The 25,531-nt window shown below is 39.1% G+C and overlaps 1 protein-coding gene across 1 annotated transcript in view; it reads left to right on the top strand.

Annotated features, from left to right (window-relative positions):
• Positions 1–25,531, top strand: part of TRIO (trio Rho guanine nucleotide exchange factor) — a 264,384-nt gene that overhangs the window by 183,850 nt on the left and 55,003 nt on the right. Inside the window, exons 31-34 of the mRNA XM_075706194.1 lie at positions 1,813–1,914; positions 2,643–2,785; positions 3,408–3,507; positions 11,594–11,837. Of these exons, the coding sequence (XP_075562309.1) occupies positions 1,813–1,914; positions 2,643–2,785; positions 3,408–3,507; positions 11,594–11,837 (589 nt within the window). The remainder of the gene's footprint in view (positions 1–1,812; positions 1,915–2,642; positions 2,786–3,407; positions 3,508–11,593; positions 11,838–25,531) is intronic.

Here is a 25,531-nt window from a genome sequence, read left to right as displayed (position 1 = left end):
AGGTGGTGTTACAAAAGTGAGGTCCTTCTCTATACTTAGGGTGTGATGACCATCATGGTTTCTCCAGCACAGGATACTCAATAGTGTGACTTGTATTAGTGGAAGAATGTGTTAATGAACTCCTTTGGCAAGAGATAAAGTGTCCAAAAGCAAATGCCTAAGGAGGGCTATGGGAACAAGGCAAGCAGGTGTTACTTTGCCAGAATATTCTCCCAGTCACCAGTAACTGGAAGGTCAGGGGCTTCCTCACCTGAATGTGGTTTCTGTACAATAACCCACAACAGATTTCTCTTCTGTGAGCTTGTCCTTGGACCTCATGCAGACTTTTAGCACTTGCAGTGTCCTTTGGCAAAGAGTTGTATTGCTCAACTACATATTGGGCACAGGCCAACCTCTGTGTGTTGGGTTTTGAACCTGACTACCTCCTACTAGTTTCATTTGATGCCTACCAGCACAGTGAACGACCTGTGTTGGCGTTGCCACTCCTTATTGTACAGACCTCTACTGCATTGTCCCTCAGTTGTCCCTTGTAAAATTAATAATAATCACAAGTGTATCAAGGCTTCTAAATTTTCTAGGCTTTAAAAAATAAATGTTAAAAACTGTACTATCTTGCCTATTCAGACTTTATATTGGGCAGTGCGGTAGGGTGTATTTTCTTTGAGTTACATAATGTAATGTTGGATTAAGTATTTTACAAGCTTTTTAACACACAGGAGTTGTTTGTGAGTCAAGTTTAAAACGCATCATGGACTTTTAAGTATTTCGGTGAAGAAGAGTCCATTTTTACCAAAAAGAGATGACAAACCTGAAAGGGTGGATGTGTCGGGTGGGGGGGGGGGGGGGGGGGGTTTAGGGGAAAAACAAAAAAAAAACCCCAAAACCAAAAACCAAAACGAGTTGGTGTCCAAGTGAGGCAAGAAAAAAAAAATTACCTTTACTTAGGTATTGTGTATCCAACATCTCTTGTAATGAGCTGTCTGTGTGCTAGTGATGATGCATATGAGGGGAAAAATACAGCTTCTAATAATGTAAAAATGCTTAGCAGCTGTCTTTTGGAGTGAGGGTCCTTGTAGTTTGAGCTGTATTTCTTAGTTTGTAATTTTTTCTGGAGTAGAGCCTGTATGAATTGTTTAACTGGAAGCCAATTTGCATGATTGAGATGTTGTCCCAGTTGGAAAGTGAAAACATTTTGGATGATAATTAGCTATTAAGGTCTGACATTAGAAACTTCTCAAAGACTGATTGTTAATGTAGTTGTCCTACAAAATTCTCCAGGGAATTTCTGCATTTCTGAATTATTTCATCTGTTTCAGAGGGAAGGAAACACACTAAGAAAGGCTCTTTTGGCAGAAAAGAGATCAGTGTTTTGGAAGATATCAAGAGAATTCTTAAGCATATCTTATCCAAGAGAAAACATAAAAATCAATAAGTAATGAGTGTTCCCTGATGGAAATCAACAAGGAGAGAAGCCAACACTTATTTTTTTACCAAGCACCTTTATTTTAGAGTTTATAAGGCTTTTATTGTCAAGTCAAAAATGTAAAATAAGCAATTTGGTATTTCAGATTAGAAATGCTATTGTTTATTGTTACTTTACAGGAAAAAGTGTTTAGCTTGCAGTTCTTCCTTTTTTGAAGAAACCCCACCACTGCCACCAGAATAAAGGATACTTGCTAGCATATGAGTTGGACTTAAGCTTTTAAAAACCTCTTTAAATAGCAGGGCTCAATTATTTAGAATATCAGCATCCATTTGTGGCTTCTGAGAAAAAAATGCCATGTCATCCTAACAAATTTTTCTTGATTCCAGACTTCTGAACTAGGTGTCACGGAACATGTAGAAGGAGATCCCTGCAAGTTTGCTCTATGGGTTGGAAGGACACCAACTTCAGACAACAAAATTGTTCTCAAGGTAATTCTAGCAGATGTGCTTGTACAGTTACTAAGTCTTGTAGTTGTTGTTCATACTTGTTGGGAAGGCAACAAGTGATGACTTTTCCTGCTTTGAGAGGGACAGCTGCTGACAGATAATTTTCCTTTGTGTGTAAAGGATGTGACGTATATCTAACTTGCACAGCTTGACAGCAGAGGGGAATCTGTGTGGTCTACTGAAGGATTAAACAAACTTGCTTTCACAAATCGGCGTAGGAAGAGGTTTGATCCCATGGACTTCTACAGCATGAAGACTTCAGCCACTAGCTGACAGAGCAACTGATAAGCAACAGAGAAATCACATCATAGAATAGTTTGGGTTGTCAGGGACCTTTAATGGTCATCTAGTCCAAATACCAATGTTCAAGGTGTTATTGCTGGAATTCTTTAAGTAAGTCAATCCACCCTGTCTCACATGAGATGCATATAGGGCTTTAGCCTTCAAGTTATGAAAGAGGGATCTGAATCTAAAATAAAATGGTTTTTGAATGAACAATATTAGTAATGTTGAGAAGTGTAAAGTAGTGTTGGAGATTCAAAATGAAGACAACTAGCTTGAATTTCCTTTTTTTTTTTCAAGTTTTCAAAAATTATTCACAAAGTCATTCTTTATGCCTTCCTCTTTGTGTTTATTAGCTGACTGTATTTGTGGATCTTCTCAGCTGTAATAGTCCGTTGTGGGGGTTTTGTTTCTTTTGCATATCAAAGGCATCCAGTATAGAGAATAAACAGGACTGGATCAAACATATCCGGGAAGTGATACAAGAAAGGACCATTCATCTGAAAGGAGCATTGAAAGAGCCAATCCACATTCCCAAAACTGCACCAACAACAAAACAGAAAGGAAGAAGGTAAGTAGTATTTAAAATAATCAGAGATCTCTAAGTACACAACAGCACTCATTCCTATGTAGTGCTGAATTTCTAATGACTTTCGGTGAATCAGACAAAACGAAGAGTCATTGTGGCCAGCTTTATCTTGTAATTAATTTCCAGTTTGCTGCAATGCTGAATTTGTTGAGATTTCTGCTCTGAACAGTCCCTGACTTGTGTACATTCAGCAATTACAGAAGGGATTTGGAACTGCAGTACAGGATAGCTGTACATTTTTAGATTTTTACAATTCTGCATGTGTTATTCAGGTCCTTGGTTTCCTTTCAATGGAGCTTAAAATGTGTGACTGAGTAGTCTGCTTGCTAGCTTTGGCTAACTGGCTGTGCAAGTTTCTTGCCATAGTTCTGGCTTGTTGGTTGTTGCCTTAATTCTACATGATGTGGACCTTGAGCAAACGAATCTGTTCTCTTAAAGCATAGAACAAAGTATTAAGTGCTGAATATTTGATTTTTGCATCAGTTTGTCTGGCTGGTATCCATTGCCACACTGTCTAGGTGCCCCTTCTTTAGAGTTGCAAGTAGGGAACTAATGTGTTACAAACACAATGCTAATCCTGTAATGAAAACTGAATTATTTGCAGAGACGGTGAGGACCTGGACAGTCAGGGAGATGGTAGCAGCCAACCTGATACTATTTCAATTGCCTCACGAACGTCACAGAACACGCTAGACAGTGATAAGGTAAGTTTCCCAGGTGTTGCTCTGTTCTGAGAGCAAATTATTCATCCCTTAGTGTGAGTTAGCACCCAAGATTAGTCCTTAGTACCTTCAGAGGGGAGGCATGGAAATACTCAATCTCCACTGCACACAGCTATTTTTATGAGAAAATATCTTGATACCATGGGGGAGCAGGGATGATTGTTTAAATCTAGTAATAGGTCACAAAAGGAATTACATTTGTTCCAAACTGAAACCATTTTGGTCCCCTCTCTTCTGCAGATTGCTCAAAGCTTTGACCCAGTTTAAAACAAAAGTGTTATTTTCCATAAAATTTGATACTCATGCACAGAATTTTTCTTGATGTCAGTTTTAGCTTTTCTGAAAGCATGCTGTCTGCTTTTTGTATTAGCTTGAGGTTGGTGGTTGCCAACTTCACTTTTGTGAAGGAGAAACGCTATCCAGTGTTCATGGGTTAAAGAGTAAGAGTGTTCACTTTCTGCATGAGAGCTGATGGCAATCACCATATTAAAGAGGAGTAACTCACAACACTATCATATGATACTGTGTTAGTGTTTCCTTTTCTCCATCTTTGCCTATACATTCTGGCTGGGTTATCCCATAAGGATAACATGTTTCTCATGGGTAGAAGGAAGACAGGCATCAAAAGAGTAAAAATTCTTAGATGAAACGTGTCTGTTACTTTGGAATTGAAAGAAGATTTCTGGCGAGTGAGAAGTGTTAGGACCTTGAAGGGAGGTAAAGATGGATAATAGAAGTTTGTCAAACAGAAGAATGAGTTAAAACATAGAAGCTGTGAAGCAAATTACTTGAAAATGTGGTTAGGGATTTCAGGCCTATTACTTCATTGGGTAAAATTGTTCTGATGAGCCACTCAAACTACAAAGGTAAATAATCTGTGTATTACAGGGCTAAGTGAATAGGTTCTCAAAGTAATATTTTGACCATTCCCATTGTCATCTAAAAAAGAGTTAGTTTTCTGTGGTTTTGCATGTCACTTAGACTCTATGGTTTTAATTTTTCCATGTAAAGAAGAGGAAGACAGAAGAAGGGAAATATAAGATGCTTAGGGTTGCTCTTGTATTTGTCAAAAATAGCCTATGTTTTGACCTCGTGCATTTGTATTGAAGTTGGTCTGTAGTTTTGGTGGTGGTTTCTTTTAAGGATATCTGTGGGAAAAATGGTTGGTTAGAGCAAAAAAAGTCTTTCGATGACTCTTGTTTTGCTATTTTATTCTTTGCATTCTTACCTAGCTATTTAGTGATTTAAAACAACTGTGTTGTGCGTACTAGCAAACAGTGTAATTCAATTTTTATGTGTTAAGACTTTGGGTAGTCTGTCTCACTCAAAAGCAAGACATGCTCTCTCTGATTTCCCTGATTGTTGGCTGAGACGTCAAGCTGTGTGCACGCAGCCTGGCTGGACTGTGCTTCGATTCAAATGGAGGTGATGCAATCCACCCCTGCCATGCACAACCATTGCCCCTCTTCAGCTGTTTGTGGTGTACTGCTTACTGGGTAATTGCATGGATTGTCTCTTGTTGGCCCTCCTGTAATATTTCATGCAATTCATCATGTGAGAATTACTAAGAGAGCTGGCCAAGTGAAATGCGCTCAGGTTGGTTAGTGAGCATAGCGTTGTTTTTAAAGTAGTTTTGAGTTCTAATGTTAGTGTATAAAAGTTTTGTTAGACTTTTCTTTGACAAGGAAAACAAACTGAAAAATAAGAGACTCCCTGGAAGTTACTTGTGCTATGTATTGTATGTCCAAGGAAGAAATTTACTGTTTGTGTGCTTTTTAAAGTGTGTTAATTAGCAGAATAGCTTTTTTTAATGTTTGTGTTATATGTTTTGATTTGTTAAATACACTAGGAAGAGAAAATTTTTGATCTGTTTAAAAATACAAAATAAAAACTATTGAAGAACAATTAACAGGCAGGTGGCCAGTGAAATCTATAGGGTATCTTAACACTCTTCAACTTTTCATGTTGAAAATTCATTAGCTGCAGTCCATTTGGAGTTTAAAATTGACTCTGTTTTCTCAGCCTAGGAGCTTGAAGTATTTTTAAATGTCTTACAGAGATGAAGTGAAACAGTTTTAGGGGTTTTAGGTGCTGTTGATGTGGTTAGCCAGATGGAGCAGCGGAACTCCTTGGTCGAATTTAAAGCATGTCCCAAACTGAGCTGGGATTCCAAATTGAAAAACATTCAGAATATCAAGTAATTTAAAATAGTGTTAACTAAGTGGTAAAAAAGTTTACACTGTATCACTTACTATGCTTTTTGTGAACATTTTTCTGTTCATTTCTATCTACTATTGTGAGTAAGAAAACACAACAAATAGCAAACATAATACTAATCAACAGCCAAGTAAAACCATGCTTTTCTTTTCTCCAATTATATGCTCAGACAGTTGATTCTTTTAAAATACACGTTTTGGTTAGAAGTGCTAAGCTGTTACACAGGGTGAGTATCAAGAATGAAACCCTTTATCCACAACTCAATACTCTTTCTGAACTCCTTAGAGAGGAGCCTCCTTAGCCTTGGTAGTAAGTGGTTGAGTATTGCCCAGATGAGCTTGTTTCCTTGCATCCTGTTTTCTGACATAATTGGAAGTGTCTTAACAAGAGAGAATAACTTCATGATTAGTTTTTTTTCTTCTCCACCCTGGCTTTTTGAGTTAGAATTGTAACTTTTGATTGTTGGCTCCACTTGTTGCATGTTGCTTTTCAGTAGTGACTGGAATGATGCAATAGACTGTATGTTTATAAAGCTGACACCCTTCCCAGCTTCATGTCATCTGAAAACTATACTGGAAAGTGGAATTAGAATTCAGAATCGTCTTGGCAAATGGGAGAAATTAATTGGCAAAATACCATGCAATTTAATAGAAACACGTTTGAGCTAATGTGAATAGGTGGCAATAGTTAACTACTAATGAAAACAGTGAGAGTATTGAACAGTTTTTGAGAAGATGATCTAGAAGCTATATAGGCTCACAAGCTGTTTGTTATCTTAACAGTGTGATGCAATTATGAAGGGGGAGAAGCAGCCCTATATTGACTTGTAGAAATAGGATGCTGAGCTGCAGGACACAGTCCTCATTCTTTACTCAGCACTTGTAAGGCCTATATTAGATACCGTATCCAGTTTTGAGTACAGAATTTTAGTAAATTAGTGGACCATTGGAAGAGTTCCAGGGGAAGGAAGAAGAGAAAAAAAAAAGATTGATTAGACATCTACCAAACATCACTTACAAGGCAAGATAAAGATTTGGGACTAATGAGTCTAAAGAAAAAAGGTAGGAGGAAGAGCTTCAGGTGCATAAAGAAAAGCTACTACACACAGTTACAGACCAGTCTTTCACCCATATTTTCAGTGGAGGGGATGAGATCAAAGGACTTATCTTTAATAAAAGATTCCAATTTTTTTTTTTTTTTTTTAATGGGTATGAAAATGTGAAGCCCTAGAGCAGAGTAGTTGTGAAGGCTGGAGTATCTCTGTAACTGGAGATTGTTGAGAGCAGTTTGGATAAATGTTAATCATGATTCACATAGATGTAGTTGATCATGCTCTAGAGGAAGAGAAAGAAGTGGACTATGTAACTTAAGATCCCTTTCCAGCCTGTTTTTAATATCATGGGGTGTATCTGCATATTGCAAGACATGTTAAATATATCCATAGCACTGACCCATCCTGAAGTATTGGAAGGTATAATGGAGTCCAGAGTGAAATATGAAAATTTTTGAGGGAGATTTCTACTCCATCAAAGCGTCTCAGTTTTCTGAATGAGTGCTCTTATTGTACCCTTTTCAGTAAATATTTCACTCCTTTTTCACAGCATTCCTTCCATTCACCTGTAGCTGTGTAGTCAGCATTTTAGGTGGCTAATGAATAAGAGATGACACTTGGCCCATTCATTCCACCTTTCAACAGCTCCTAGCCTCAGAGCTTGATCCGATTTTAACATTGTCTTTAGAACTTGATCCATTGCATAGGAAATGAAATTGGGAGGTTGAGGGAAACAGTGTTGGTCTGGTAGGTCTTTTCATGCTTGCATTAAACGAGCTGGTAGAAACGTGAAATAATCCAAACTAGTATTTTGGTAGCTGAGAAGATGAGAGGCTTTTAGAAGAAGAAGAGCTGTCATAGGGTGTTATCCTAAATAGTAGGAATCATGCTAGCTGCTCTGGGTGGTCAGTGGAGCAATATTTTATTTTTAACAAATTGTCTTTTGTGCTCAGCTGGTAACACTTTGTACTGCTGTCTATGTGAAGTCGTATTTCATTCTCATGCTTCTTTAAGTTTGTGTGTAGTACTTTGGAAAATAGAAGAAGGACTGAAGCAGCAGGAGACAACCAAGTATTTAGTTCTGCCAGATGAGACTGCAGAAGAGAAAAGGCTTCCATCAGTAGAAAAATATGCTAGTAAAAAACCAGGCATGGCTCTGAGTATATGCCTCTTTTCAGAGTCAGAAACAAAGTCTGGGCAGCTACCTGGTCAAAGCAAAATATTCTTTATTTGAGACAACTGTTGTGTGTCTCCTATTTCTTTCCTCCCACAGTGCACTTGATTCTATTTTAAAAGGGGATTAAAGATTTTCATGCTTGAAATAATTGAGAAATCTTATTAGCTGTTCCCTTTCCTTTCCCTTCTCCTCAACACGAAATTGCCATGGGACAGTAAACTTAATTTGCTGTCCTCAGAGGAGGTTATATGCCCTGATGTAAAGGCCATTGTACGTGGCAAAAATTGCCAGTGATGTTCTTCCCAGATACTGGTGGCAGATGAACTCTTGGTGTGGTGTCTCTGACTTCAGCAAACCTACACTGAGTGTATTCAGCCAGTGAGTGTGTTAGGTTTGGGTTGGTTTTTTTTTTTCCTCTCTCTACAAGGGACAGTGATTAAAAGGCCCCAGAGAGATGAACATAGATGGTTAACATTAATTTCAGCAACAGCAAGACACTGTGTCCCATGATAAGCTGTTTAATTAAACCTTGTGACTTTTTTAATCTGCAGTTGTATTTCTGTCTGGCTTTTGTTTCTCATCTCGTCTCTGTCTCTCCAGTTTCCATGTTTCAGACATAGCCTCATTTATTTTTATCATGCATGATTAATTCAGTTTACATAAAGGGTTTCTTGAGGAGGATGGATAAAGTATATAAAGCCCTTGTTCAGCCTAAATTTGGATTTAGATGGTTTGTAACTCTCTTCTCTTCAGTGCAAGTCAGTCTCCTGGTTCTGCTGTGCCTCCAGCTAGCCTAGAGAGCCTTGCCAAAGCTGTCCAACAACAGCTGTTGAGCAATACGCTTAATCACAGACACTCCTTGCTGTCCAACTGCATTTAATCAGTGCGAAAGATGAAACTGCTTTCAGAAAGTGTGTTATGGAGAGAAAACGAGCAATGAAACAAAGAGGAAAGCAGCATTTCCTAACTGTAACTGTTACGGGCAGAAAGAAGCGTTGTTATCCCAAAGGAGGGGAAAATTGGTAAATGCTTTTTTGGTCAGTTCTCCATGATGATGTAGATGTGTGCTGGGTAGACATCATCATTGTTTTCGGTGTGGTAGGCAGCAGCAGGGAAGTCGTGCACCAAGATGCATCTAACAGTGTTAGTGCATGTTCGAGGATGGTGTAGAACTAACAATGGCATGTAGGAAGTGTCTTACGCACTGTACTCAAGTGTGATCGAATACTGAATTTCAGTGGAATACTGATCAGCTAGGATATCTGATTCCCACACAGTCTAAAAGACTGGGATTTTTTTGTACTTTAATAGTTTCTGACATAGCCACTGACAGCCTTTGTTTGCTTTTTCCTTTAGCTTAATGCTATATAAAAAAACTCAGTAAATATAAAATCTGTGATCTTAATTTTATTATTATTAGGGGAAGGAGAAGAAATAACATCCATATTAAAGCAAAAACCATGTGGCCATTGCACTGGTCACATAAGCGTATTTTAATGTCTATTTGTAGGAAGTGAAGGGTCAGGAAAGCAAGCAGAGTACCAAAGCTCTGCTCCTGTAGGTATTTAGGAGAAAATAAAAAGACTAGATGCAGTTTCTGGAAAGTGTCAACTTGTTACTGTCTTGATGTTTGCACTGATTGGGGATGGATATGGACTCTCCTGAGAAAAAAATTGGTCTGCATTGGACACCTTGTGAAGTTATACTTCATCAGCTTTTTTGTTAGTCCCCACCAGGCATACAGATGGTTTCAATTGTTTCTGAGTTTGCCTGAAGAAGGCTGTAACATAAACCAGCGCCACAAAACAAGGGAAAGCTGTTTACTTTTTCCCCTTCGGCATAGTTTTGCATGGACTGAAAACTAGTATAATATGGAGAAAGAGTGTAAGGGAACAGGAAACTTTTTAATGAGGGAGGAGGTAGCATGTTTTGAAGCTGTACCCCCCCCCTGTAATTTGGGTATTGGGGCTGTCTGGAGAGATGTAGTAGAAGCAGTGTGATTAATTTTTAGCCTGGATCTAAACGGGTGCAACCTGATTTATCTTCCTTAAACACTAGATGTATGAGGCTTTTCTGCCCTTCTTGGCCCCTGCATCCCCCCAAGAAAACTTTTTTCTTCTTTGTGTGCACGCACGAGCAAGGGTAGCTGGTGAGATTAGCAGGCGGAGACCATGGGAAAGCTCTAGAGTTACTGCAGGCCATCTGCTGGGAGTTATGTCCTGTTGTTTGTTGCAGGTTTGAGGAAGAGAAGTTTGGAAATAGCCTTTGAGTCTTACTGGGGTTTTGCTGATTTTGTCATTTGCTCTAAAATTCTTGCTTGATAACAAACAGTGTTATCCTGGCAAAGTTTCTGTCTGGTGCTTCAGTTCCAGGCTTGTAATGAAAACTAATAAGTAACAATGCAGTCTCTTATCTCCTTTCCCTAAAGCTCATGGGATGTAGCTGGCAGCCGTCGTAAGAGCCTAAGCGTAATAGTCAAAAATAACGTGGCAGGAACTGTGCAGTATGTTGGTGTAGCACATGCTTCTATATTTGCTGCAGTTGGAACTCTCACAGGGTATTTGCCCTCCTTTGTCAGCGTAGACCATTGCAGGATTACCTCGCTGAGTTGAAGGAGTTTACTGGCTTGGTCCAAAATTACTGAATTCACAGAAGTTGCCTCTCAGCTGAGATCTGATATGAATGTTGCGCTGAAGCAGCCTGAGCTATAGAAATATTCACACACGAAAAGCTGAAATAGCCTGGAATGCCACTGCTGTATGGAAGGGGAGAGAAGGAATTCCCAGGTTGTTTGCTTAAGTTGGATGGGTGCTCTGGCGTTAGGCAATCTTGGGAACTTTGCAAAGTTCTGATAGTAATTTTCATTTCACATCAAAGCAGATGAAACAATCAAAGAGAAGAAACTTAAGCTTAGGCAAAGTAATTCTAATGAAGTGTTTCAAAGAGGGGGAGGAAAATCCTGAGCTTGCATGCTTTTAATTCAAGTTTGTGTGTTTTTATTTGGGCTATCAGCAAAAATGTGAAAGTTGTAAGCCCGTGTGGATTTTGTACCAAATAGTTAAGTATTTGGGAAACTTATGTGAAGAACTTTGTGCTGATTTTTATGATTATGTATGGTGTATCCTGGATGATTTTGTGACCTGCATATGTAGAAAGTAAACTGTGAGTGGGGTGGGAATAAGGCAGTAAGCTCATTCGAAAAAGGTCACTCTTTGTACCTTTAATTTGCAAGATAACAAAGCTCATGAGTGACTGTATTTAGTAATATCTGGCTTTTTGTTGCCAATTATCACCCATAAAGTATGTTCTGAAGTGACTGCTACTTCAACTTTTGGGGTAAGGAGCAGTCTAGCAAGAAAAACCGCTTAAATCCTCCGCCCAGCACTGTCACAACCAGTGTGCTTAGAACATAGGCAGAGACAAGCAGGTTAAAAATCTGTTCTAAAATGCCAGAACTGCCTGATTTTGAAATGATCTCTCCTTGATATGGAAAGTCCCAGAAGCTTGCTATCTCATCGAAAATACGAATCCTGCCAGGAATCCTAAATAGGTAACGGTGTGCGACGGATGGTTTGATAACGAGCATTCATCTGGCTTCTCCTTCTTGTTTTTCCCCCTCACAGTTGTCTGGTGGGTGCGAGCTGACAGTGGTAATCCACGATTTTACTGCCTGCAACAGTAATGAGCTGACAATCCGCCGTGGGCAGACGGTGGAGGTCCTGGAGAGGCCCCATGACAAGCCTGACTGGTGTCTGGTTCGAACCACAGATCGGTCCCCAGCTGCAGAAGGCCTGGTCCCCTGCGGGTCCCTCTGCATCGCGCACTCTCGCAGTAGTATGGAGATGGAGGGGATTTTTAACCACAAAGGTAAGAAATGATGGAAACGAAGTCTTGTCGTCAGCAGCACGAGTTTTGGGTAACAGCGAGTACTGTGCCAACAGCCACTTTGGTTTTCTTTTGCTGTTTTGGTTTCTAGTTTTTAATTAAATAAAACACAGTGCTTTTAGCAAGCTGCAAGCCACACTGTCTATTCCAAAATAGGCAGTCAGCAATTCTCAGTGTTAAGTGAAAATGTGGCTGAAGACAGGGAAGAGCTTTAAGCAAATATAACAGAGTTCTGTATCATGTTAGATCAAGCTGCGATGATAGGAAAATCTATACCTGTCGTGTGCTGAAAGGTGGGGGGGTAGGGGGGGAAGAGAATCTCCAGCATGCAGTAACAATGGCTTCTGAGAAACCCTGCAATAAGAAGTCATGACAGGATCAGGCTCAGCGATGGAAAAGCTAAATACACACATTCCTGTGCCCTGGCACAGGAACTGGCTGGTTGGACTTCTGTATTTCACTTAACTGACTTTTCCAGAGTAGCGGTGGCACATAAATCCCTTTTTCACGGAGGAGCTCTGAAAGTTTACTTTGTTTTTTCAGATGCATGAAAGAACGTGCCCCTGAAGGGTGCAACAAAAAACTGATAATTTTTTGAAAGTTTTTAAGGCTTTGGTGTGCTGTAGTCCTTTGGCTCCGTAAAATCCCCCGGCTCACAGAGTAGTTTGTTGTTAGAGAAAATGCTTGCTTACTTCATTTGAAACTACTTGAGTTTGCAGCCTGTGAACAGAAAGCAATGTGAATTAAAAAAAAAAACACCAGAAAAACAGTTCATTAGAAGGTGTTTCGTCACATGCTGGGGGAAAAGATGCATTTCAAAAAGTTTGTTATTGCAAGTAACAAGATTAGCAGGAAAGTGGTGTTGGGGAAAACTTGTTTTCCAAACACAGAATTCTGGTTTTGGGGAGTTTTTCATAAATACAACCACAAATTTTTCTATTATTCAGTCCATCCCAGCTATCGCATTACAATTTTTCCCAGTTTTTTCAGACACTGTATAAATGTGCTTGGCTAAAAGAGGGGAGTTTGTGTTTCTTAAATTAGGAACACGCACAGCAGGAACTTCCTGAATGCAGGGCAATTGGGAGGGGAAGTCTGAAGGATTGAGCTGTATCTTTGGAATACTTTTTCATCCTCTTGTGTCCTATAACAATTTGGATAGAGAAAGTTTGCAGTTGTCCTGATGATGAAATTGGAAAAATGTAGTTAGGTGTCACTGAAACATCTCTCCCTTTGACCAGGGGGTGAAATCATGGAAATGTCAACAGGATTTGTTTGTTTGTTTGTTTTACACAACACTCACAGAATTGGTAAATCCAATTTCCTTTGGAGCTAGTGGACTTCACCTTTGAATGCAGAGAATTTTATTAGGAGAGGCAGATTGCACTGGACAATATGTTATATGAAGAACATTGAGCCTGTCAGACTCCTGAGGGAGAGGCAGAGCTGTTTTTGTCTTTGGGAGGTTACTTTTATTAATCAAACCAGTGGACGTAACCTGTATTGCTTTTTCCTCCTTTAGTGTTTTTTTGGAGAAAACGGGGCAGAGCATTGTAAAGTTACTTTAGCTTCTGTTCAACATACTGCTTTGAAATAAACAGCATTAATTAATTATATTAATCATGGAGACGGAAGAAGAAGAGAAGGCCATTGCTAGAATGAGCATGATTTGGAGGGTTTAATGGAGCCTCAGAAGTGACTTCTGTCCGTGCCTCTGTCACAGCCTTCTTGTGGGATGTTACAACATGCCATCTAAATGCCAGCTGATAAGAAGCAGCTGCTAATTGTTTTTTCCCACATTACAGGGTGTCAGGCTTTAGGAGCTGGCTGTTTGATTTGTAGAGTTTCCCATGCATGTGACTGTGGCTGAGGTCAATGTGAACTGTCTTGGACAAGCAAGCTATTTTATAATGTTAAGTAATCTGGGGAGGAAAAAAAAAAAAGCAAAAAACCAACTTTAGACTGGGTACTTGAAACCACTGGGTACATTTGAATGCGGTCTCTACCTCAACTTCTTATTGATTGAAAGAGGTTGATAGTGTTCATTTCAGAGAGGGATTACAAAAATTAAGCAAAATTAGTTGAGTGCTTTGATTTTATTTTTCCCCCCATAGTGAAAAGTACCTCAGGCCATCCCACAAAGCAATTACTCATTCTCAAGTGCTGCATTTGATTAAAGATCTTTAAATAAGGCATTGGGGAATATTCTGATCAGAAGAATGGAAAAACAGATGATATTCTCAGAATTGTTCATTGTGGGCATTCATTGAGGTATGAATTCCTAAAAAACAAAACAGAAAACACAACCCCCATAACAAAGAGCAAGTGAATGACTTATGTAATTTAAGGCAGCCCATGTACTTGGGGCAACTCTTAAATGTTGCATTTCCTAGCTTTCTAGTGCTTGATTCTGTCTTTTTAATACAGATTTTTTTTCTCTCTTTTTTTGACTGTAATTCAGTAAAACTTTCAGAGTTTTTTAATGATTCAACAAATTAGGATATTGCTCTCTGGAGTTTTTAGGTCTGAAAATACATATGATATGTCAGGCTTGCAGTGTGAGCATCAGGTCTGAGTAATTCTGTACAGTTCATGGGCTAGGCCACGTGTTGTAGACACGAGCCTGGAATTTGTGCATGTCTGGCATCGCAAGCTGTTGTGAGAGGCTCAGGGAAGGAGAGGTTTTCTGTAATTCCAAAGGAAAAAGAGAGGTGATCATCATCAGAAGTGGTGGGGGTAGCTGCTTGCATGTTGAGTGCTTAGCCTATACAAATAGCTTGTTGAAGCAAAGAGGTCTGTGCTTCTTTCAATATCTGTGACCCTACAGTTTTGATATTTTCAACAGTGTTTATCAATACCATTTGCCAGCTAAACAAGTTGGAAAGCCACGGTATATCGGGGTGAGTGAGCTTCAAAGTTTTGAAATGGCAAACCTCTTCTAATTTACAGCTGGTTCTTAAGTTGTGTAAAACCACGTTTCATCACTGAGTACAGAAATGTTGAGTGGTATTTAAAGCCTTAAATAATCTGAAATGATTATCTAAAGGAGGGTAACATGAAAGATTATTAAAGCAAGAAGTATGTTCAGTGAAGCCTATTTCTGACAGCCGATCTTGGTCATTTGTTGTCAGTCCACATATTATGTCAACCATGAAAGGTAACGTCGTTTTATTCTCATGTTGGAAGACAGCTCCAAAAATGAGCCTCATCACTGCCTGCAAGTGTAGGTGTCATTTGTCCTCTAAGAATGTGTATTACTTTAAATATCTAATCAGTCTTCACGGCGGGGGATGCATTTACAGTATCTTCAATCTTTAAAATTTTATAGCAGTTAAGACAACAAACATTTTGTTCAGAGTACAGGGAAAGCTTTACATAGAAAAAAGGCATTCACTAGGTGAACAGTCATTTAGGGAGAGGGTTGATTGCAAGTTCCAGACCTCTTGCTCGCTCTGCTGGATATCAGATCTATTTTTGTAAGTTATTTGGGTCATTTAATCAATTTGACATGCAGTTTGCAGATGAGTACATTTTAAAAAATCTAAATCCCTCTTATAATGGGGAAAAAAGACAAACAAGTGGGTAGTGAAGAGGTTGAATAACAGTTGGTGCACTCTACAAAAAATAAATTACTAGCTTTGGAAGAACATGTTTTTCACAAGTAATACATAAGGCAGCAGGTTTTTTTGCAATGATTCCCCACATGTTATTGGGCGTGGGGGAGAAAGAATGTTTCTGTTGTTTTCTTTGGTGCTTCTCTCTTTTTTTTTAACAAGGGGTTTTTTTTCATTCTGTGGTACATCCTTTTTATATGTGCAGTTCTCTTCCCTTTGTTCACAGGGCATTTACACAGCTACAGAGCTTTGGGTAAAGGGCAGGGGACAGGATTCAGTATAGCAAAATTGAACTTTGAAGCTCAGAAAAACTTGGCACGTATTTAAAACTTTGTGAATCTCTTGCCTGTTTAGATCACAAGTTCACTGTCTTTTCCAACTTTATGAGTAATTCCGAAGCCTGAAGAATTTGTGATCATCATATCCCTTCTGTAGATGCTACTGTTTGGAGAGCTACAAAGCCTACAACAAGCTTTTGCTTACGAGGCTTGCATTTGCATGTCGTCTTTATAGGTTATGGGGGTTTTGGGGACCATGTCTAACTGCCAATTCATGTTACTATCTGTTGGGTTCAAAACTTGGCCACAGAGATCTTTTTGTTTACTTGGAGGTACAATGTCTGCCTGTTTCATACGTTCTTATAATCCAGGTATCTGTATTGGTTTGTTCAGATCCAAAAGGTATGTGATGTCTTAGTAACATGGTAACATACCATGCCCCGGTGCAATACTGAATACTGGCTTTTGATTTTACTCTCAGGATACTGCCCTGACTGGTGCCATAAACAGAAAAATGATTTAAGCAGTCTCTCCCCGCCGCCCCCAACTGTAGTATCTCTCAAAGAATCTACCATAATAAGTATGATCGAATGGCTGATGCTTTCCAAGACAAAGGCTGACAAATTTGTTTGAAGAGCTGTGTAGTAAGGCCTTTTCTACACCTGCAGGATGGGAAGCAATGATGTAGGGCAGATATTGGAGGTGTCAGAGCTCCTCTTGAATTGGTATGAGGACCTCCTATTCAGGAGTTAAGAAAAAGAAAAATTGCGTGGGTCATCTAGAGATATTTCCCCGGAAAAGAGAGGTATTTTATAGTTGAGGCCACAGAATGGGATAAAACAGAGTCTTGAATTTGTTACATTAAGTTTGCTCTTGCACAACTGCAGACTTTCTATTCACAATATTAATTTTAGACGAAAGGGGAAAGGGAGAGAGTGAAGGTAAAACATCCTGTGTGTGATCAAGAGCTTTGAAAGTTGTGATTGAGGAATGGAGTGTTTCCATGTTGAGTCCAAATACTGTTATGTAGGAGGAGGAAGCTCTGGATAGCAGCAGCAGAATTTGATCAAGTAAAATGGGAATCCAGTTTGAATAATTTAAGAAGGACTCCCTGTTTGTAGTGGAAGAAAAGAAGGATGACTTGGGCAGCAGTTGTTTGCTTGCAAGCAGAGGGAGGCAGTGGAAGGGGAGGATTTGCTGTTTTGAGACAGCAAGCAAGCGAAGCATGGGCCATATGTAAGGAAAAAGGATCCCCACCCGTGGCTCAGAGCCAAAGTGCTGCCTGTGAGACTGACAGTGTTTGCAGCTGCAGGAAATGAAAGTTATAGCCCAGGCCAGCAGGGAAAGTAACTGCTAACAATGAGTAGGTACCATACTTGCTTTGCCTTGTTGCCTTGGGGCCATGTGGCAAGAGGTGGGGACTGTAGTTTCCAGGGCACCATACAGAAAGGGATCTGCTTCTGCTACACAGCGGATGCGATCACACGCAGAAAGTGATATAAAGGAATATGTTGTAGCTGTACAAGACACTAAATGTTAATCTAAAAATTCTGTTTCTTGGTGAATCAATTACCTCCTCATAAAATTTCCAAATAATAGGCTGCCCATCCAGATAACCAGCTAATAGAAAGCCTTATGAGGAGCTCACGGGAGGCAAAGCCGAGCAGTCAGTTGGATTTCACACTCTGCTCATCTAAATTAGCAAAAAATTGTAAAAGCCGTGCTGCAGTGTCAGTTCAACTTATTTATCAGGCAGACTTGAGCTTGAACAGACGTGCAGGCATTTTAATAGCTAAGTTCAACTTCACAATTATCAGTTGTTTTGAAAGCCTAATAAATCATAAATTTCCATGTAATCACAAATATTTTGCTAAAAAGCATTACTAGTCTAATAGCAGCAAAGATAGTTTGAATTTGGGGGGGCGGGGGGGGGGGGAGGTGGTTTTTCAAACATGTTCTCATGCTTTAGTCCAGGTAAATGAAATAGCTGCAGTGTAAAGTAAAACAAGAATTCTCTATCCTGTCTTTCCCACCTTGTGGTTTTAGTTGAGTTTGCAGTTAAAAATGTGGTTTGGGCATAAGTAAACTTAAATAAAATGTCAGCAATTGACTGTGGTCCATTAGATCATAATCTTTGCATTGAGCTGTATAGCCAAACTATATCAGATGGTCAGAGTTAATAGCCAAATTCTAATTCAGCCTTGAGTAAACAGTGAAGTCTGTATGAATTGCTTCCTTGGCGTTGTGCAGTCCTAAACTAGGTAAGGAGATTCAATGAATCTCACAATTTGAATTTCTAGAAGAGTTCTCTCTAAATCAAGTTTATATGTGCTCTGAAACATCATAGGATTGATTTCTGCATAAACCTGCCTTTAACTCCTGCACTATTCTTTTATCATAACCCAGCCCAGGAAGGCCTGTCAGATACGTCTGTATTTCCCATGCTGACTCTATTTGTGGGCATAAGTATGTGGTTAATTTGTCTCTGGAATTTTTGTACATAGGTAATGAAAGCTTTTTGCCCTGCTTGGGAGCTCAGCAGTACAGCTGAAAAAAAGAAGTAATTTTATAATACTGGCTTGAATGTACTTTTGGTCCCAGACAGCTGCCAAATATATTTCTCTTATATATCATAGTTGGAAAGGAAATCGATGTGTAAAAAGTATCTGCTTCAGAACAGATGTATTTGCACAGCTGATCTTTGGGAGGTAGAAGGTGGATATAAACCAGCAATTCTGATGGCTTTAGATTTCCCAAGAGAGTTGTTACTTCGCTTGCAATTAGCCTTTCTCTGACAGCAGTTTCTTTTTCTAACAAAGGTTTTCAGGCAGAACAGAGTACAAACTAAAATCATATCCTGCTAATGTTGTTTGTATGTTGCAACTGAAGAAAAACATCCTGGGGTGGTGTTTATTTTCCTTAACTGTCCCTCTTCAGGTGCAACAAACTGTTGAAAAAGTTCCTTCAGTGTTGAGAATTGCTTCTTGAGGGTGTCCTTGTTACCCATATTTTGCTTTGGATTAAGTAAATCTTCAGAGCTGGTGCTCCGAAGAGCACCTGAGAGCACCCCAAAGAATTTCTCTTCCATTTCAGTGAGTAGCTTGGCAGGGTGGTGAGGGACAGGGATAGTGGGGTAGGGTCACCTATTTGGACAGGAGAGTGCTCCTAGAGCCATGGAGTTGTCACAGCTATGTGGTAACTGCCTTGTTCGTGACAATGACAAGGAACTATTGGTATATATTTTTCTGCAGCTGGGATGACTGTTCATTTCCAAGGACCATCTGGGTAATTTTACCTGATGCGTTTTCTTTCTGTCACAGAACTGTATAATATTGACAGTGTCCATAAGGTCTTCTGTTCTTTTTCCGACTCTCCAGTTTTCTGGCACTTTTGCTGCTGTGGCTCATTCTCAAACTTGGTGTTGGGAGGAGTACTTTTGTTTTTAGTGGAGAGGAGAAAATTGTTGAGGTGGAGGCTAGAGCCAATGTTCTTGTGCACCTTTCAGGACATCATCACATTACATCGCATCATCTGTCGTCATCACTGCCTGCAGACAGAAGTAGCAGGATTTAGCATTCCACTGACTTCCTCAAATTCTGTTTCTGTGAGGAGGTTGCTGAAAGCCCGTGTCCCACTGACTTCATTTCACTTTTTCTGCAATCAAATAGTAAAATATTAGCCTTTGTTATGCATGCTAAAACAGAAATGCTGCATCACTCAATGCAACTCTATTTAGAAGCTTTTTAACAGATGCCCTTGATGTCTCTTAAGTTGTTGGCATTGGTTTCAAATCACTGCTTCACTATGCAATATTTTGCTACTATTTTGAGTGCATATTCACTGATATAGGTATAGTTCCAGTTTGGGACATGCTTGTGTTTTCTCATAGCTTTGAGTTGAGCACAAATAGCAGGACGATTTTCTCTATCTGGGAAAACTATTGAACTTAAATTCATCATTCTCTTACATGGAAGTTTTGCAAATATATGATGGAATTCTTTGAGCAAACTGTGTAAAAGAGGCTGCTGTGATAAGTGAATAGCACCGTAAAAACATTTCATGATCCCAGGAAAAGTATTCATAACGCTTTTCAGAAATTTGCAGTGTGCATTTTCTAGGATGGTTGTATAATGGTTAACCCCTGTAGCAATAGAAGACATTTATATAACTGACATGCAGGCATAATAGTAAAGGCTATCTTAGGTAAGCATGTTGTCAAGTCATCCTTGATGACCACAGTCCTGTAGTCATTTTCCCTGTGGTCGTAAACCAGCTGTGTCCAACCTACTGGATGTTAACCATTTACAGTGCAGCAGAAATAGTCCCTGTTACAAGAAGCAGTTAAAAGTATGTCAGGTTTTCAAGAGCAGCCTGGACAAAGCCCCAAGTAATGTGGTCTGATCTCATAACTGACCCATCCTTTTGAGCAGGAAGTTGGACTATATGGATTTTTGAGGCCTCTTGCAGCTTGAGTGATCCTGTGATCCTATGCTGAAAGTTAGAATTGCCAGCATGGACTTGTTATGTTCTAAGTGTTTCCTGGAGTCTTAGACTCCCCTTAGTGTCTGTGGGGATATCAGAAATGCATGCAATTTTGCCCCAAAATGTATTCATTCCATGTAAGAAATGGAAAGGAATCATTAAAAAGTATTTCTGCTCATGAAAAGTGCTAGTTATTCTTGTTGCACCACACTGGGTGTGATCATAGCCTTATTAGGCATATGTTCATTTGTTAATGTAAGCTTTAAAGTATTAGTGATATGGAGATTCCTTAAACACAGAGTCTAGGGAAATCTAGTTGCATGTAAGAACCTGCAAATATGCTTGAAGGAAGGAAAGCTGCTAGGGAAGCCACCTACAAAGAGGAACTAGTAAAGCTGAATGGTCATCTGTTGCTTTCTCCAGAAGAGCTTAAGGAACATGAAAGCAGATGGAGTCGTCAAGGTCTAAGTTCAAGCTGTTGCTCTTTACCTTATTAATGAGGAGAGGATACTTTGGAATGCTAAATGTAGGGAATTTGTAGTGATGAAAACGATCCTGAAAGAGAATAAGGAAGAAAGCAGGGCTCACTAGCAAAAAAGTGTATCAAGTGAAAGGTTTTGGGTTTTGTTTGTTTGTTTTCAAAAAAAAAAAGGCTGAAGACTGGTTGAGTGGATTGCTTTAGGCAATATTAAACAGAAAAGCTTGATTGGTGAAAACCACCAAATCGTTAACCACACATCTTAAATTTTTTTAGGTCGGTAGCTCATCTTTTTAAAGAGTTTATTTATCATGGGCAGACTAGGTTGTTGGTCCATCCTAGTGTGTTTTTTGCTAACTTTTCTCATTGTCTCAGGGGTAACAAAAGACATGCACTCTAATTGCTGGTTGATTTAGTAGAACAGGCGTAGGTGTGTTTATCCTTTGATCCTGAAGATGTGGCAGGACTAAATGCAGTCGTACCAGAATCAGTTTGGAAACTGCTGTCTCGGAGCTCTGTTTATAGGCCCAGAGTAACATTTACAGCAAAGGTGCTTACAGCAGATCAGACCCTTGAGGTAAGTGCTGTGTTCTCTTCGTATTGTCGTTGCTTGCTTGCTTGAGTGAGTGCTCAGGCTATGGGATCCAGTGCTCATTCACAACAACTTTGTAAGACTATGCTGAGATTACAGTCCTCAGAACTGGAGTAAATCAGTAGTAGTATTATTTTGTGATCTCCTTGTTTGTGGAATAACAAGGCCTTACTCTGTTATTGAGGTTGTAGGGGTGATGACAAGCATTTATATTTCCATAGTGATTTTCATTTGAGAATAAGTATTTTATCTATTTTGACAGTCTGATCTTTCACATAGAAGCATTTTATTATTTTTACAAAGCAAAATACCATTCTAAATTGCAGGAGATAGCACTGTTTTGTCAGATCATGAGGTTTTGAAAGACAGTGTTACCTTTTGGAAAAGTTTAAGTTCTTAAGAATACTAACCTCATTTTTTTGTGTGCAAGAGGCGTGTGTATTAGGATATAGAGTCTGTTTTAATACAATAAAGGAAGCTGTGAAAGTATGTAAGTTTTTTGTGTTAAATGCTAATGTTTGAAATTCAGACAGGGGCTTTCAGTGCCCAGGTGCCTTTCCCACCTCCGGAAGCAGCAGGGTGTTGGGTCGTGGCTGGGCTTTGTCTGCCATACCTAGCAGTGCTGTGCAACTTAACCTGGTCTATTACGTGGACATGACTTCTGGTAGGCGGTACTGAGCAGAGACAAAAGGAGGAGAGGTTGTGATGAAAATCGTTTGTGACTAACCAAAATGTATTTGTACAATTTGAACTTAGCAGAAGGGAAATAAGAAGTGTTTCAGTCAGTAATACCAACCAGCAGGTAGCCCACACAGCTTGCAGAAGCAATTCCTGCAGATGCATACGCATGGAACTTTAGCACCAGTATTTCTTACAGGGAGTACGTGTCCAATTTTAAAAGCAGTTGTTTTATTTTTAATGACCTGGTTAGGTTAGTAGAACTGTTTGTTTTCCTTTTAAGTGACTTAAAAGAAATGAATTTTAAGTCAAGAACATACTTCAATATTCTGAACACTTCTGATGAATATGTTCTTACCCTTTCCTTTTGTCTTTGCATGCACTTCCAGTTAAGATAATTAGCTAAGAGATTTCTGTTAAAAAGAATCCCAGCTCCTGTATGCACAGTTATAACTGGTTTGGAAAATTAAACCTTGTTTTGACCAGTTCTTTTTTCACGCCAACAGGCTGATTCCTTTTCTCTTTGTAGTGGGAAGGGAAGAGAAAGGGTGTTTTAAATATGGTTGAGGAGACTACATTAGAAAATTCAAATGAAGAAAAAAAAGGATGATGAAGGGTAACCTGGATAATAAAATGAATGTCAAAAATGAGTGTTTCTTCAGTATGTCTCATTAGGACGGCAAGTATTTCTTGCTTGGAACACTTTTTGTGTTTTCTCCAATGTAGAGATGAGGCATAGCATATTTCTTCTTCCCTCCCACTCCTCGCTAAGTGGTGAATGTATGTGGAACAACATTCCTTACACTCATCCAAAAGATTTTGTTTGAATTATCTGAAGCTGGTTTGTTGTGGTTTTGCTGACAGTGGCTGGGATCCTTCAAGCTGCATTTGGCATGCTGCAGTGGTGACTGTGTTGAGGAGTCAGAATTTTCCCAAAGCTTTTCCAGATAAACAGAAGACCAGGGACACTGAGCATCTCATAATTTTTTTGAAAGGCCTCTTCATTCTTGGGAGTGGTATACAGGCTCCAGTTCCTTGGCTACAGCACAGAACAGAATTCAAAACTCAAGAAAATAATAGCCAAATGATTACGATGGGAGAAAGTTTACGATGTCATGGGCTTTTTGATATTCTTTCTTACTGTAGGCATGAGCAACAACTAGGGCATGTTCTGCAAAGCTGGAGGCAGGAAGGACTTGTTTAGATCCTGGCCTTGGTGACTGAATAGTTGGATAAATGCTTCATTTCCTAATATTTTACAGCCTGAGTACTTCAGTGTCTTGATATCAGTTGCTCTTGACAAACGCTTTACCCAAGATGTAGAAGGGAAGCTTATTAATCACCCAACTGAAAATATCTCTTACCCTCACTCAGAAAATACTTTTCCCAGGTTTGCCAGCTAATGAGATAGCCTGCATGTTTTTTTAGATGTGGTTGTTGGTTGGGTTTTTTTGGTTTTGTTTTGGATTTGGTTTTTTTTATTGAAACACCCCAGTATTTTGAAAAGAGTTCTTGGAAATCTTAAATTAAGGATGTTCACACAATTCATTGCAAAATACAATTTCTGACTGATTCAATTTAAAGTGTCTCTGGCAGCTGGCAGCACTGGTAGTAAAGAACAGGAAACAACGTGCTGAATGTTAAGTCCAAAGAGCCACTGTTGTAATGATTCCGCTCTCTGCAGACCGGCAGTGCTATCTGTGAGGCTGAGGAGCAGCGAGGCTATTTTTTGGGAACAGATGATCTTTGTGTGTGGAGCTAAAGAAACCAGATCCTAGTGGCGCAGCTGTGCTCCAAGCAGTTAAACTGTGCACACATTGTACACTGAGGAAAAGGCAAAGTTAGGCTCCTTTCAGAATTTTAATCATAGTGTTGGGGCTCACCTTTGAAGGTTGAACTTCAGATTTATTTATTGATGCATTTTTGCTGTTCTACAGTTTCTTGGTTGTGTTAGAGTGTTCTGGTGTTAGGCAGTGTCTAACTTGCCAAAGATAGCATTTGTAAGCAAAGTCTGCCTGATTGTTTTTTTTTCTTTTTTTAAATGGGAAATGCATATTGTAAATAAAATTCCTATTGGTTTGTGCAATGTTAATTTAGTTCAAGAATTTTAATACTTATGGATTTATGTCTAACTTTGGCTCCTAAGTCTGGGTGGTCTTTGGTCCTGCACAGTTTTGGAAAAGTCTGAATCTTTTCTCTCCTACATGCAAAAACATGACTCAAAATTGTACAAACTGTGCACTTCTAAATGATGAAAGCATTTGTCTCATAGATTACTTCAAAAAGGGTTTTAAAATATAGTGACATTTGGATGCTGGCAGAACTGAATAAAGAATTCACTCTTCTATTAATTTAAACTATCTTGTATACGATTCTCCACTTCTAAGATGAACAAGAATTTTTTAAATAACCTTGTAGTACTGATTTCAAAATATATTAATTGCTTTTTTAAATGGAATGTCTGGAATATGAGGGGGAAGATTCCGGAGAAGACAGATTTAGATCTGCTTGAGAACAGCATTGAACTCTGAAGCTGGGTTTTTAATGCTACAGTCTTTGAAATTTTTTTCACACAGAAGGTAGATATTAAGGAAAAAAAGGTTGGCTCTTTGGCTTCTTTTTTAGGCTCCAAAGCAACACAAGTAAGTGTTTAAAAATGAAATTTCTGCATTTTATTAGCTTCCCTTTCTTGTTCTGCTTGTTTTCACCAAGGTGGTGCAAAACATAATGGGGCCTTACAAAGATTAGGTTGGAATGCTGTTTATCTTTGTTTTAATATAAGTTAAGTTGTTATTTCTATTACCGTGCAAATGTCTTGGAGTATGAGAAATGCAGTCAGTTTAACTCCAGTTGTCATCTTAAAGGAAAGAAGGGATGAATGTTTCTGTTCTTACGTGCAGGGCTAATAGTACCCACAGAAGAGGTAGCACTTCTCTAAGTGCTCTAAGTTAATACAGTGGCAAACGGTGGTTGCAGATGCTGGAGGTAGGAGCTGGTACCTGTGAGAAGCTGAAGCTGTAACAAGCTAATTTCTTGTCTGTCAATGGCAGAGACTGATGAGCTGTTACTTCTGTGGTGGGATGAGCTGGCAAAATGTTAATATGCTAAAATGGTTTTGGCAGTCTGACATTGTCCATCAGTGAGCCCTGAGATTAATTGCAGAAAGTTGATCTCGTTCCTTCACTGTAGTAATAGATATGGGCATGTGATGCTTCATTTACGTATATCATACAAAGTATGTGCTACCGTATCTACTGAGGATATAGAGTGCTCTTCTAATTGGGTTTTTTTAGTTTCTTTGTTAACTCACTGGGATATAGTCTTTCTTACAAAATGCTGTCTTAAAAGTGAGAGCGCTTTTTTGCCTGGAATTTTAAAATCTTCATGAAATAGCCATTGACAAAATTTTCACCTGGACACTTGTTTTGTCACAAGTTTAAGTGACCGATAAATGTCTTAAATTGCTAGGGGTCTGAAGGGCCGTTCATCAGTACTTTGCTTTCAGAAATGAGGCTGATAACTGTCTACTTTTTTTAAAGGAAATTATGTAAAAT

This window comes from Pelecanus crispus, chromosome 2 (assembly GCF_030463565.1).
Source record: "Pelecanus crispus isolate bPelCri1 chromosome 2, bPelCri1.pri, whole genome shotgun sequence".
NCBI lineage: Eukaryota > Metazoa > Chordata > Aves > Pelecaniformes > Pelecanidae > Pelecanus > Pelecanus crispus.
The sequence above is the reverse complement of the archived record's forward strand: the minus strand, read 5'-3'. Positions and strand labels throughout refer to the sequence as shown.